General features: G+C 40.1%; 1 protein-coding gene across 1 annotated transcript; it reads right to left on the bottom strand.

Moving 5' to 3' along the window:
- Nucleotides 1–1,861: 1,861 nt before the first annotated feature.
- Nucleotides 1,862–5,646, bottom strand: pim1 (Pim-1 proto-oncogene, serine/threonine kinase). Its single transcript, XM_034145198.1, has 6 exons — nt 5,213–5,646; nt 4,829–4,935; nt 4,665–4,715; nt 4,127–4,493; nt 3,464–3,640; nt 1,862–3,355 (listed from the first exon to the last, which is right to left on the bottom strand). Exons 1-6 carry the CDS (start codon nt 5,292–5,294, stop codon nt 3,147–3,149), a joined length of 993 nt encoding a protein of 330 aa, XP_034001089.1. The 5' UTR covers nt 5,295–5,646; the 3' UTR covers nt 1,862–3,146.
- Between the last annotated feature and the right edge of the window lie 7,473 nt (nt 5,647–13,119).

Below are 13,119 nucleotides of genomic sequence, written 5' to 3'. Positions count from 1 at the left end.
TTGACTGAATTTCTTTGAAAAGTGGGCTTATAAAAACATGGGCTTATAAAAACATGAATACTACTGTGTAATATATTTTTACAGTACAATATAAGAAAAGCACAGGTTTTAGGAGTGGGCCGTATTTCAATATACTTTTAGAATTGTCTTATGGGCCGCAGTTGGCCGGGGGCTGTAGTTTGGACACCCCTGACTTAAGTCAAAGTTCTGTTTATATTTTGAAAAATACTCCAAGCTTTTAAGCAATTACAAATAAAAGTAACACATTTAGATGTTTTTACTTCAGTAAAAGTTAAGTATCACGAGTAATAGTACTTTGGAGACCAGCGGTTCTAAAGGCCAAAGCATGCAAGTCAATGTCTGCCTTGAGATTGTGTGACGCAATTTACAACTATACAAACAATTATGAATGGATTTTTTTTTTTTTAGGAAAGTCACATGCCCGACACTGCAGACATCTCACTGTCTGGCTACTGTCTGGTAGTTTCAAAAATATTTTTGGATTTATTGTAGTTAGAAAATATTAAATGAGTAATGTAGTTGTTTGTCTGGTTGTATTTGGCTTTATTGAATCAAAAGTAAACTAATACAGAGTGATAAAATCATTTCTATTTTTCAGGATTATAGTTGTACTTTGTTGTACCTTTGGTATTTTTGCAGTACAACTACATTTTCGTAGAGGAGCCTTGTGTCAAGTTTAAAAACTTGATGTGAGTTTACATGACTCTCTGGGACCAGACTTGGTCAAATAGTTGTTTATTTTTGCTCAGGAAGGTTCCTAACTGAGTAAATGTAATTAAGTGGCAGCCATGATGAGAGCTAGTAGAATTCTATAAATGCTGTGAGAAGATGCTTCCATGCATCCTTTCTTTTCTCCTTTAGCAGAGGGAACACTGGATCATCCTAAGGTAAGAATCAGCTGCTGCTTAATAACCTACTGTAAGTACAGTTGGATTGTATTGGCATATGTTTCCTTGACCTCTTTTCCATCAATGTCAAAAGAAATGTGGCTTTGGTTTGGTGTGTTGATCATCAGGTCAGGTGACCAGGGAAGCACAGGTTCAATCTCAACATGCCGTGTGTCCTTGGGCAAGACACTTCACCCTAAATTGCCCCTGTGGGTATTGTCCACAGTATTCAATGTATTACATGTCTAATATATGCAATATGTAATATAAAGCGCTTTGAGCACTTGGAAAAGTGCTAAGCATAATACAATGAATATATATTATTATTATGTATTTAAAAAAATGAGGATGTCATTTTTCTTAGTGAAGTACCAGTGGCCAATAACAAATGATTGCCCCAAGGCTTCCAAACACTTCAATATAGCCATGCTTCTGGGTAAATTATTTCATAATATTTAACATAAAGCTGTTTTATACATTATGTCAGATTAATGTGAGTGAGTCATTTCCTGTTCCTGCATGTGTGCATCTTTGGATTAAGGTGGAATTAATGAATAGGTTTCTATCACTAATGAACTCAGTGCTGCTTACTAGTCTTAAACACCTCAGTTTGTAGTAGAAAGTCAATTCCAGGAATGTTTTGAGATAGCGTTTTCCTATTTGTATGCAACCCGCCCCACTTTTTTTGCTATCTGCCTTCCACCAGCCCTGTCTCCTCTTATCTCTTCATCTTCTCTGCATGCGCTGCTTCTCTACAAAAGGTGTCAAACAGGAAACTTGCTGAGAAATGGTATACTTCTGACCTAGTAAATTCTAATTGTGTGTTTGTAACTGTTTTACATGTATGACATTTGGTTCAGTCTAAGTACTTTCTTTAACATGACTACTTGGAGCTACAGTACATGGCAAGGGTCACAACAACATTCTGTAAGATAATACGAAGGAGTCAAAAGTCATTGTTAAAAAAATATTTATTGAAATCGTATAAAAATTGTTTCTAAGATCATTTACAATTCTAGTTCGAATTGATGAAAAAAACAATCCAACCTGCAGTCATGAAAACAGAAAGGTTTTCTCAATCTCACACACTTTCATTCACACACATTCAGAATCCACTCGCTCTCTCAGCAGACAACAGCATAACAAAAACTGTTACCATCAGTAGACGTCCAATGTTCAGATACATTAAGATGGAAGTGCTTTTTTGGGACTATTTACACGTTATATACATGACATACACACAAACATCTGCTCTTTAAAAAATAATTCCACGCCATAAATATGGTCAGAAATAAAAAATCTTTGTTTGTCTCTTTAAATAATCCGTGGGCCCTTCAGTGACTGTGGAATGAAATACACACAAACAGCCAAAAAAATGCTCTCATAGATAAATAAATAAATTCTGTGTTCATTAAATGTGTAAGTCACGGCAATAATAAATATCATTATTATTATTTACAATTCTTGTCCCCACTGAATATTTAAGACCTGTGTGAGGCACTGTTTGAACGTAAAACATTTGTTTAAGTGAAGAGCAGAGGATGTTGTATTTCGGTATGGTTGCATTGTGGTGTGCATTCAGGTGGATGTGAACCGCCTCAGAGGAAGTGGAGTTGTAGACAGGAGGTGGATATGTAGTAAAAAGAAGGAGGTAAGTCCAGTGTTTCTTTCTTTTGTTTGCACACGTTGCTATGAGGTTGCTAATCACATGGGAGTGATAGCAGTGGTTGTAAATGACATTACTGATCTAGGCCCATGAGAGGGAAACAATATAAAGCCTTGTAAGTAGCTAAAAAAAGGGTCTCAGACAAGGAGCCTTTTTTTGCTTTCAAGTATTTTCAGGGTCCCCCCAACAATCTCACAGAAGGCACTTCTTCTTTTTTTATTCCTCTTGCACCTCTGCTCATCCCAGAGAGATGCAGCAGTGCAGCGAGAGGTTACATAACGCAGCCATTCAGCGAGCGCATGTACTGTCAGCGCAGAGCATGCCCTACTACAGTCTGATAAACACCCAACAGCGGGGGGAAATCAAGTAGTTTGGGGTGATGAGGGGCGGAGAGCGCTCCAGGTTGAAAACAAGCCATGATTGTGTAGTCATGACCTTAGTTTTCTTTTAGTCCTTTGACACCTTACTCGTGCCTGTGTCAGGACGGCCAGCCCATGCGGCGCCCCTCCTCTCTGCTTCAAGTCTGTTACTTTAGTAAAAGTCTCAGTTCAGTACAGTTCTGTTTGCCTCCATCACCGAGCCGCGGGTACGGGAGTTGGCGTGAAGGCGGTGGGCTCGTGGGCGATGCTGTGCAGTCGGATCTCCGCCTTCTCCGTCTGCATTGTGGACGGGACGACTGAAGAGGATGTGCTCTGCATCCACGAGTGATTGATGATGTCCTCGAAGGAGGGGCGATCGGCGGGCCGCAGAGAAAGACACCACTTGATCAGCTGCTGGCATTCTGAAGGAGGAAGAGGAGGAGAAGTAAGTATGGTGCAATGAACTGAGTGTGACACATCATGTGAATGTCAACGAAAATGCTGATGCATGTTTTGGAATGTGAATTTACCTGTTGAGATTCTTCTCCGGAAGAGGACCTGCCCTCTTGTGATCTCCTCATCGTGTTCAAATGGAATGTCCCCACACACCATGTCGTACAGCAGGACACCCAGAGACCAAACTGTGGCAGAGCGCCCGTGATAGCGGTGATATTTGATCCACTCTGGTGGGCTGTACACTCTTGTGCCTGTCAGAAAAAAAGAAAAACACCTTTAAAAACTGTACAAATGCACACGTATTAGCTAAGCACTCCAGAATCTATTATTGTACTTCAGTCAAATTGAAAATGAAAGCATTGCAGGTGTGGTTGAATTATTAACAAAGAGTGCAGCGTTATCTGTTGTTTGGGAGGCTGTTATCTGGGCTCAGGTGGCAGAGAGTGTGACAGTCTGTGTGTGTGAGAGAGCAGAGTGTGTGTGGGAGGGGGGTAGCGGACATGTGACTTTGTTTACAAACTTTGAGTTGTAAAAATGCAGCTTCCCTCCTATGGGGGGCGCCAAAGCAAAGGCAATGCTGCTCAGCCTGTATTAATATGCTGCTTTGGAGGGGGGATGTCAGAAATGACACAACCTTAGAATTCCTGCCCCTGACTAAACCAGGGCTACTGGATGATGTTGAAACTAATGCAATAAAATAAACACGTCGAAGACTGTTTTGAGCTGTGATGACTCACCATCAAAGTCTGTGTAAATGGTGTCTTTTAGCAGGGCTCCGGACCCAAAGTCGATGAGCTTGATCTCCCCGGTGCGGAGGTCGATGAGGATGTTTTCATCCTTGATGTCGCGGTGCACCACGCCGCTGTTGTGGCAGTGGCGCACGGCCTCCAGCAGCTGGCGGAAAAAGCTCCGCGCCAGATCCTCCGGTAAGGCCCCTTTCTCTGTGATGAAGTCGAACAAGTCTTTGACGTTTTCGGGCCTCTCCATTACGATGATGAAGCTGTCCGGTCGCTCGTACCAGTCCAGCATTTTGATAACGCCGCGGAAGCCCGAGCTCACTTTCTTCAACAGCACGATCTCCATTGGGACCCGCGAGCCATTAGGCTGAAGAGATAATAATAATAATAACATAAACACTTCGAACATCAAAGGCTAAAATAATGCTATAATACTTCGAATATTTCACTTCATTGTCCATTATTAAAGCAATATACTACTATTGTGTATAGTATACTGTTAATTAGGTGAATATTAGCGCTAATAATGACTTCTTACCAGCTCTCCCCACTCTGAGACTCTGTCCTTGGCTACGTGTTTGACAGCAACCTAGAAGGGCAAAGAAGACACCGCGTCAAATAACATGTACAAAAAGCATATAAACATGCAAAACAGCTGGTTTAAAATGTATTCTTATAATAAGACGTATAAGGCGTATTTACCGGAGCTCCGTCAGCCACCCTCGTACCGGTGTAGACGGTGCCGAAGCCCCCGCTACCCAGCACCGCGCCGACCTGATACAGCTTCTCGAAGGGCTCCTTCTCCTTCCCTGTGGACAAAACATAAACACAGCCGGTGAATACCCGGGAAACTAAGCTCTGAAAATACCAGTGCATACACCAAAGAAACAGCAGTTTAGAAATATGAAAAAGCAATAATACTGATAATACGTTGTTAATACATAATAGTATGCTCAAAAACAACTGCCGTGCTTGAAAATAGTCAAGTATAACACGTAAGGATAAGCTACGATAAGCGGGCTGCCGGCCATTGCTGCAGCCCCGTGCTCAATGACAACACGGAGGAGAAAAAGAAGGGCGTCTAACCTTGATGAACTTGGTGCTGCATTTTCGCCGGCATGTCTACGGCGGAGATGTGGGCAAGAGAATTCAGCTTGGACAGAAGCATTCCTTTAAGGATATATCCACCAGTGGTTTACGACGTGTGTGTGTTCTTCGTTTGACTTCGTTTCAGCAATATTATTCCGTTTGTATGACTCTCCCGTCTCCCGTGTAGAGCTTAGAGTCCACGTTGCTGGAACAAAAATGCGGTAAGGGTCCTCTCATCCAGATGAAAGAAAAGCCGCTTGTGAATCCAGGAAAATATAACAGAAATGTCGTCCCACCTAGAGTATGTATAACTGTATTCACAATACAATCTACTGCAAAACACAGCTGTTCCTCGCACTGTTTTGTAAACAGTTATAGGATATAAACAGATAAACACAGTGTATGAGAAATGTCTGTCGGACACCGGCTCTTGGAAACATCTAGTGAGGGGGGAGGACGCTTATAAGCCAGTAGTAAGGGGGCGATGCCACATGCACTGACGTCAATGTTTCTCCTCCCCTTTCCGCTGTCTGCACCAATAGGAATGCGAAAACGCAGTCCAAATGCACGTCAATCACATAATGGAAACACAGCCAACCTTATAACCGGCTGGGCCAGACACAGACGTGGCGGGAATAAAAACGCGCGAGAAAAAATAAAGAAAAAAGGGGGGTGGTGATACTTAAATTGTGATTATGAATTCAAGTTGCAGAGAAATGCTAATTGCAGCCAAGTGCTCCCCAAGTTGTCTCCTCCCTTTTGCGGGAGACTCAAATAAAAGTATAATCATAGGCCTACTATTATTAATAATAGACTTCACAAAACAATAGGAGTGTATTGTTCTAAGGAGAAACTAGATTATTATTCTATTTTAAAATATACCGATTCACTTTATCGCAGATGTCTCCTATTACCTTGCTTTGTAATTGTCCACTTTTCTCCACGTGTTGTGTCTGCACTTAAGAAAAGAAGCATACTGTTTCTGTTAGTAGTTGCACTAAAGCACCCACATGGCTTAATAAAGCCATTTTGCACGATGAGTCACACACACAACCTGAGAGAAGTTCATCAATTGCATTCCAGCTATTCTAACCCCCTGCCATTTACCTGATTATTTTCACATTAAACACTGAGGTTTATTGGCTGAAGTGAAGTCCAGGACTATGCTCTTTATTTGAGTTGCCTGACAATGCCTCTCTACTGGCTGCGCATCAAAGCGCGCCGCGGAGAATAGGCGCATTCCTGTCATTCTTTCAGATTGGGTGGCCCGTTTGCAGTCGTTCACAGGATGTGGGAAACTAGAGATAAAAAGACTTCCATTTACCCCCCCTTTTTTTACCCTCTGCTCCTCCTCTCTCCGCCCTTCTTTTCCCGCGCATGTTATTGTCTGAATGGCATGGTTCTCCCTCTCCCCCATGACTGAGTTAAGTTTTGTTTTCCTTTGAGATTTCATGACAAGTTGTAAAACCATTTTATTGCTGATAAATTGTACACGTCTGTAATGTTGCAATCTTTAATTGTTATGATCAACTTCACATCAATTTCGGAAAACTTCACTATTTTTAATAACAAAGAAGAATTCATCTTTTCTTCCAATAATTTTGTATGCATGTTCAAGCAACCCTTTATTTAATTTATATTATGTTAAATGGGCCAACATGTGGAGATCTGCAAACCAAACCAAAAATATATAACCCAAACAGTCTTGTTCATACAGGTTAGTGAACTATTGCTCAAACTGTCTGCAGGTGAGCCCCTCTGTCTGGAATGAAAATTGGAGCATACTTTCCTTACGCCTTTTGCAAATTCCTTCTTTAAGCCTACCTCTGAAGTTTTTGAAGACAATATGCAAATGAAGGTGTTGAACTATGGCACTCGTGAGTGTCAATATTCACTTTTGACAGAGTTAAGCACATCCTGTTTTTCTAGTTTCTTAAATATGTGTGTGTAAACATTTAGCAGATATTTAGCCTCTTTTTTGTAGCCTCTTATTGATTTTATAGAATGTACAGCTTGATGTTAGAAATCACAATCAGAAATCATTTTTTTCCCCCACATAATAATAATGTACAATGTTACAGCAATAGGTAAAGTGCAGATGAAAAAGCTAAATAAAATGAGTGGACTTACATATAAAATATAGAAACAAGTAAACATAACAAAAAAAATAGATACCAGAATTTAAATTAAATAAGCACATCCAAGGCAATAAATACATTAAAACTAATATAACATAAATAGTATTTGTATTTCTTATAAGAAATATGTAGCATCATTATACAAGTGAATAAAAGTATAGAGAACTAGCAGCTGTTAATAAGATTCCTAATTCTTAAAATAGTATATATTGCAAATGTTATTCACAACAGTGTGAAAACAATATTACATTGTAAAAAAAGAAGAAGTAAATATTGCACTTAAGTAGTGTTATTGCACAACAGTGTTTGTGTCCAACATGTGAAACATATGATACTGTAAGGCTACTGTATTACTAAGTGAGAGTAGTTCAAGGGTTCTATAGTGTCTTGAGTGGCTCAGAAAGAGGAGTGTGCACCGAGTTCATGCTCAGTCAGGGGCATAGGAGAGGTGTGTGAAAATGGAGAGTTCCAAAGCGGTGAGTGTGACAGTGACCGCAGGCCTATGAAATGCCACCAGTGAGCGCATCTCTGCTGGAGGGGCTGCCGCACATATCCCTGCCTGCATGATCAGCACGGCTCAAATGACAGCCATCTAACCCCATCTGTCAGAAGGACAGATTATTAGTTGCACTGCTCGCTTTGGGGCCAGCTGCTCAGTCCAATCTCTGGAAGTGTCCCCCGAGGAGAGGGCAACAGGTTCTTATAGGCCTACTATAAAGTCCCATATCTGATGAGCTCTTGCCACAGTCACTCAAGTGTTTGCCACCTTTACTTTTACTCCTCGGTCATGCACTGCACTCTGAAACTGTAGAGCAGGGCTATTCAATTAGTTTGGAATGGGGGCCGGTTGATGAAAATGATCCAAAGCAAGGGGCCGGGAAAAAGATGGCTTGAAATATGAGCAATCATATTTAAGAGCTTCAGATACAGTAAATACTACAACAGCATAGTGGAGTGCATATATTGTGTTTAATTCAATCAAACAACATAGCCCCAAGGCCTTTATAGATCTAAATGGCAAGTTCAGAACTCAGTAGGCCTACATGTTTCATTTGATTTCATTTAGGTGAAATTATCTAATCATTCACGCAGAGATGCAATCAATGACAGGAGTTGTCACTACAGTATAGTAGGTGGGTTCGAAACCCGAGCCCGTCGAAGTTTTCAGGCATTGTCTACCCCTCTATCTCTCAATGTAACACCCTCTCTGGAATAAAGGCACTATGGCACAAAAAAAAAAAAAAAAAGAAATCTTAAAAAAAAAAAATTGATTACTTTTTAACATTATACTCAAAGGGCCAGTAAATATCACCCCGGGGCCGGATTTGGCCCGCGGGCCGCCAATTGAATAGCCCTGCTGTAGAGGTCACAGGGGGGAAAAGCACAGCAGCAGTAGGCTTACACAACGCCTCTATGAATGACTTCCTCTTTCTAGAGAAATTGAAACTCTGCACACAACAACGCCCACCTATATTACTCCAGAATGTTTGACAAAAATAGATAATAAAACACATGCACAATCCACTAAAAACATCACGTTCCTGAATTTAAATAACATTAAAATAATTATTTGAAATGCATATTGACTATATTTATGAAACATGCCGTTTTTTAATTATATGGAGAAGTGTTATGGACTAATATGCAGATCTCCACATGTCAATATAGCTGTTTTTATGAAATTTCACTCAATTACAATTTTTTTTTTAAAGTTTTATTTATTGACTTAGTTCATTAACAGATGCACTTTGCTTGGAATCAAAACTATTACAAAAAAAATAAAGTATAGGTAAATCACAAAAAAATGAAATAAAAAATAAAATAGAACAAATATGACTTGATCTTAATGATTTATCTTCCTTTTTTTGTGCAACATTGTGTCATAACCGGAGGTGAATTTTTCCATAAACTCTGTTATCTACCTTAACCTCCGGCACACCCCACTCCACCCCGCCTCCGCCCTTCATCACAATAATGCCTATGTAACATATTAACCACCTTAAGCACACAGGGGATGATTCACTCTCCCCTGCAAGGCCTCCTACATTCTGCTTACACCGTCTCTCTCCTTCAACTCCTCGATATCTTCCTGCATGTCGTAAAAGGCTCAGCCACTTGTCTACACATGTTCATCCATCAATCATGACATCCAGCCAATCACCTCTCCAGCTGTCCTCAGATCCCACCGGCTGCCAATCTGTAAGTGACAGGAGAAATAATCATGGAGGTGGATGAGACAGGCGTGGGCTTGCTCAGGGTGTTTGATGGTTCTGGATTCACCCCAAATGGATTATACATATATAGAACATATCCTTCCTGGTCACTCCCATGTCATGTACAGACAGAGATATTCACATTCAGTAGCATCCTCGAATAAATGTTTAATCATAAGATATGTTTTGTATCTCCAACAAGCATAAGCCTGTGGGGGGTTTGGTCATGTGTGAACATGTATGTTTCTGTATGACTGTCCAAGGCCAATCTCACATACTTCTGCACACATCAAGCTTATATTTTGTGTATGTTCAAGGACTTTTCATGTTGAAGGGGATTAACAATAAACAAACTAAGAATTTTAAAGACTTTTACATTCCTTATTGATTGCTGTCAATCCTGCCATCTTGACTATAGGAGCTCGGAGGGACAATGTTATTTTTAATGTTTTTTTATTTGCATTTTAGGAAATTATCTGTTTAGTGATCATAACACAATTAGATACAGTTAAGAGAAATTAGATAACAAAATAACAATCCATTAATCGAAAAAAAAAAAATGAATGAATGAACATATTAGATTGACTGTAGCTAACAGATAACAGATAACGAATACATCGTTGATACTCACATTGATACATACATTAATGGTCACATCTTACCATAGAGGCATAATGTTATGTTTGGTATGTCCCCCCCACCTATTTTTCTAATTTTCATCAAAGATGTGAACTTATTCTCATTGTTATTTTTTCCCATTCCATACATTTTGTTGACCAGATCCTTCCATTCCAAATGTGTTAAGTTATTATCTTTCAACCAGTTCCTGGGGGGATAATTGAGTGAGATTCAACTCTCCTTTTTTTCGTGAGGGGAGAAGGAGAAGATTGGCATTTTTCTAATTTTACTATAGTTCATAATAATATCATCTGCTTTATCTATCTGTATAGAAATGAGACTTGGAAATATTGTAACAGCTTTAGGTAGTTTATGTAAAAGCTCCTTGCGTTAATGGCTATAGACACTTTACATACGGCTTTTATCATTACAGGCGGTTCTTTAGCGCTCCCAATTAGCTCAGCGCTGTCGATGTGTAAATATTACCAACTAAGGATAATTGCTGTATTTATATTATAATTGCGTGAAGCTGTGTGAGCCTACAATGGGCTGATATAGCCTTTCAATTGATGATGGCAATGCAGATAATGTATGTTCTCTTAACAGATAGGTTTGAATGATACATTTTTTTTGCATAATTTCACAGTAATTGGGCTTCATATATGCATCAGGATTATTGTGCCTACGTAACATATGCATGGGATTTAATAGAAATATGATCGAGACAAAAGGTTACTGCTAACTGAAGCTTTTATGTCCATGAAAAGGCAATTTCACATTACAAATGTAACCATTATGCCATCATCTTTGAAATGTCAACGTTAAATCACTCAAAGTACCTGAAAAGTAATTTGCATGGTCTTCACTGACAGCACGTTGTTCTGGATGTGTAATGGAATGACGCCAGGTGTCTCATGGTTGTATGTGCCTTGACAGTGATTGACAAAAATTACCCCATAATTAGAGAAGGGTCGTTGTTCTGCCCTGCAGCTCAGCAGGAAGAGCAATCCTCAGACAAACAAAGCCTGTCTAAAAAAGTTTTGTCGATTGGTTTGCCAGACGATTGAGCTTTGGGGGTTACCATTTCATATAATATTAGCCTTGATGGTCACTGATTAGTAAAGGCCTTCTAAACATAACCCTGTCTCAAATGACGTTCCCATACAACTGAACTGCAAACACAATTACGTTTTGAGGGAACCATATTTTTTCCAGGATTCAGTCGCAAACAAATGGGTAACAAACATCTTTGGTTAGGTTCAGCAAAAGATCATGGTTTGGCTTTTAACTTTTGTCACATCATACTGAAATTAAAACAAGTCAACGTTGACTTTTGGTTTCCCACTGGTCATGAACAACGGTCTCCTGGGCGATAATCCTGTGTTTATTTGAACAATCCATCCACCACACTTTTGTCGTAAGTCAAAAACAAAGTAATCTAGGAGAACATTTGTTATCAAAACAGTTTCCTTGTATGGGAACGTATTCTATGAACACTACGCTGAAAACAAAGTAGTATTAGTTTTAAAACCACACATTTGACTTGTTCTGGTCTGCAGTTGCCATGGGTTTGTGTTCTTGCTGTCAGTGGTTGTGACCTCATCGAACACTGATCCCACGGCCAAAAAACGTCTGCGGAGAAAGTTATGGTTGGCAGCTGTCCACTCTGCGAACACAGGACCTGGAAGTCGCTAACCCGACCACCCTACACTTAAACACACAAGTAAAACACTAAAATATGATCTGTCATGCCTCTAGATAAGCTGTCTTTGAAACTCTCCCCAAATAAGGAGAGCACGTGTGAAAGTTTGTGTGTGCATGGGGTGCTTGGAAGGGTTGGTGAATTATTTTTAGGAGTTGTCTTAGAGGAAGAAAGAATGCTGTGTGGTGGGTATCTTCCAGTGTGGGCTGACCTCTCCTCAGGTAGCCTCTTACCCCCTCCTCTACTCCAGTCCTGAGAGATCTTGACTGGAGGGGCCATGGGAAAAGGCTCCAATGGACATCAAAGGCAGGCCTATGTGGGAAAGCACCAAAGAGGGCCTGTAGAGTTCCCTAAAGGTCACCAGGGGTCAACTTTCATGTCAGCACAGGCCTGGTTTGGGGTCAGAGGTTTTTGGCATACCTGTCCAGCGCCACACAGACTGTTCTTGCAGGAAATTATTCCCACTTGTCTCAATTAGGGGGCCTGGCTACTGAAGGGTCTATGTAAGGTTTGTTTATGGCTATAGTTGTTAAGGAGGAGGAGGAGGAGGGTGTAATCTGTGTTTAGAAAGGGCAGGATGCCTTTAAGGTTGTCAGTGGTTACAATAATAGGACTATTGTCAGCTTCCATATGGGGGTTCACATCACAGGAAACAACACTTCCAAGTTTATCCCTCGGATTCCTGTTGATAATGACATTGTTGACAGAAGTGATTACGAGGTATCCTATAAATAAAAAGACTTAGTTAACCATGTGATAGTGTATATAATAACACTGACCAAGAGCATGTTTGGTATGTTGTCAATAGTATCGGATTAAGCCGTTTGTTTGGTATGCTTTTACATTTTGATAAACTGTTAAAATCTTGAAATTATTTCATTGTACAGACTAGACACCTACCTATTTGCTTTAAAATTAATGATAGGGTAATAACACTGTTAAATATTATTTTAGGGCGTTGAAAGGGATAAAAAACATGCACGATTCTGCATTTATATCTCTTTGGACTTTTGGGGAATTTTGCCCCACATCGTTAAACTAATGCCACATTTCAACTATGATTCAGCTCGACTTGTCTTACCTCACTTTTGGTAACAGGTTTTTTCCATATTTCCCTTTCCACTGTGAATTGTCCTTCAAACTAAGCTAATTACAACGGACATTTGGTGATACTGAACATCGCCTTCAACAGGTAACTCGCTGAATCCATTCATCAGCAAGCAAACAGAGAAA

The sequence above is a fragment of the Trematomus bernacchii genome, unplaced genomic scaffold (assembly GCF_902827165.1).
Source record: "Trematomus bernacchii unplaced genomic scaffold, fTreBer1.1, whole genome shotgun sequence".
NCBI classification, from domain to species: Eukaryota; Metazoa; Chordata; class Actinopteri; order Perciformes; family Nototheniidae; genus Trematomus; species Trematomus bernacchii.
Note: the sequence above shows the minus strand (reverse complement) of the source record. Positions and strands in the feature narration are given on the sequence as shown.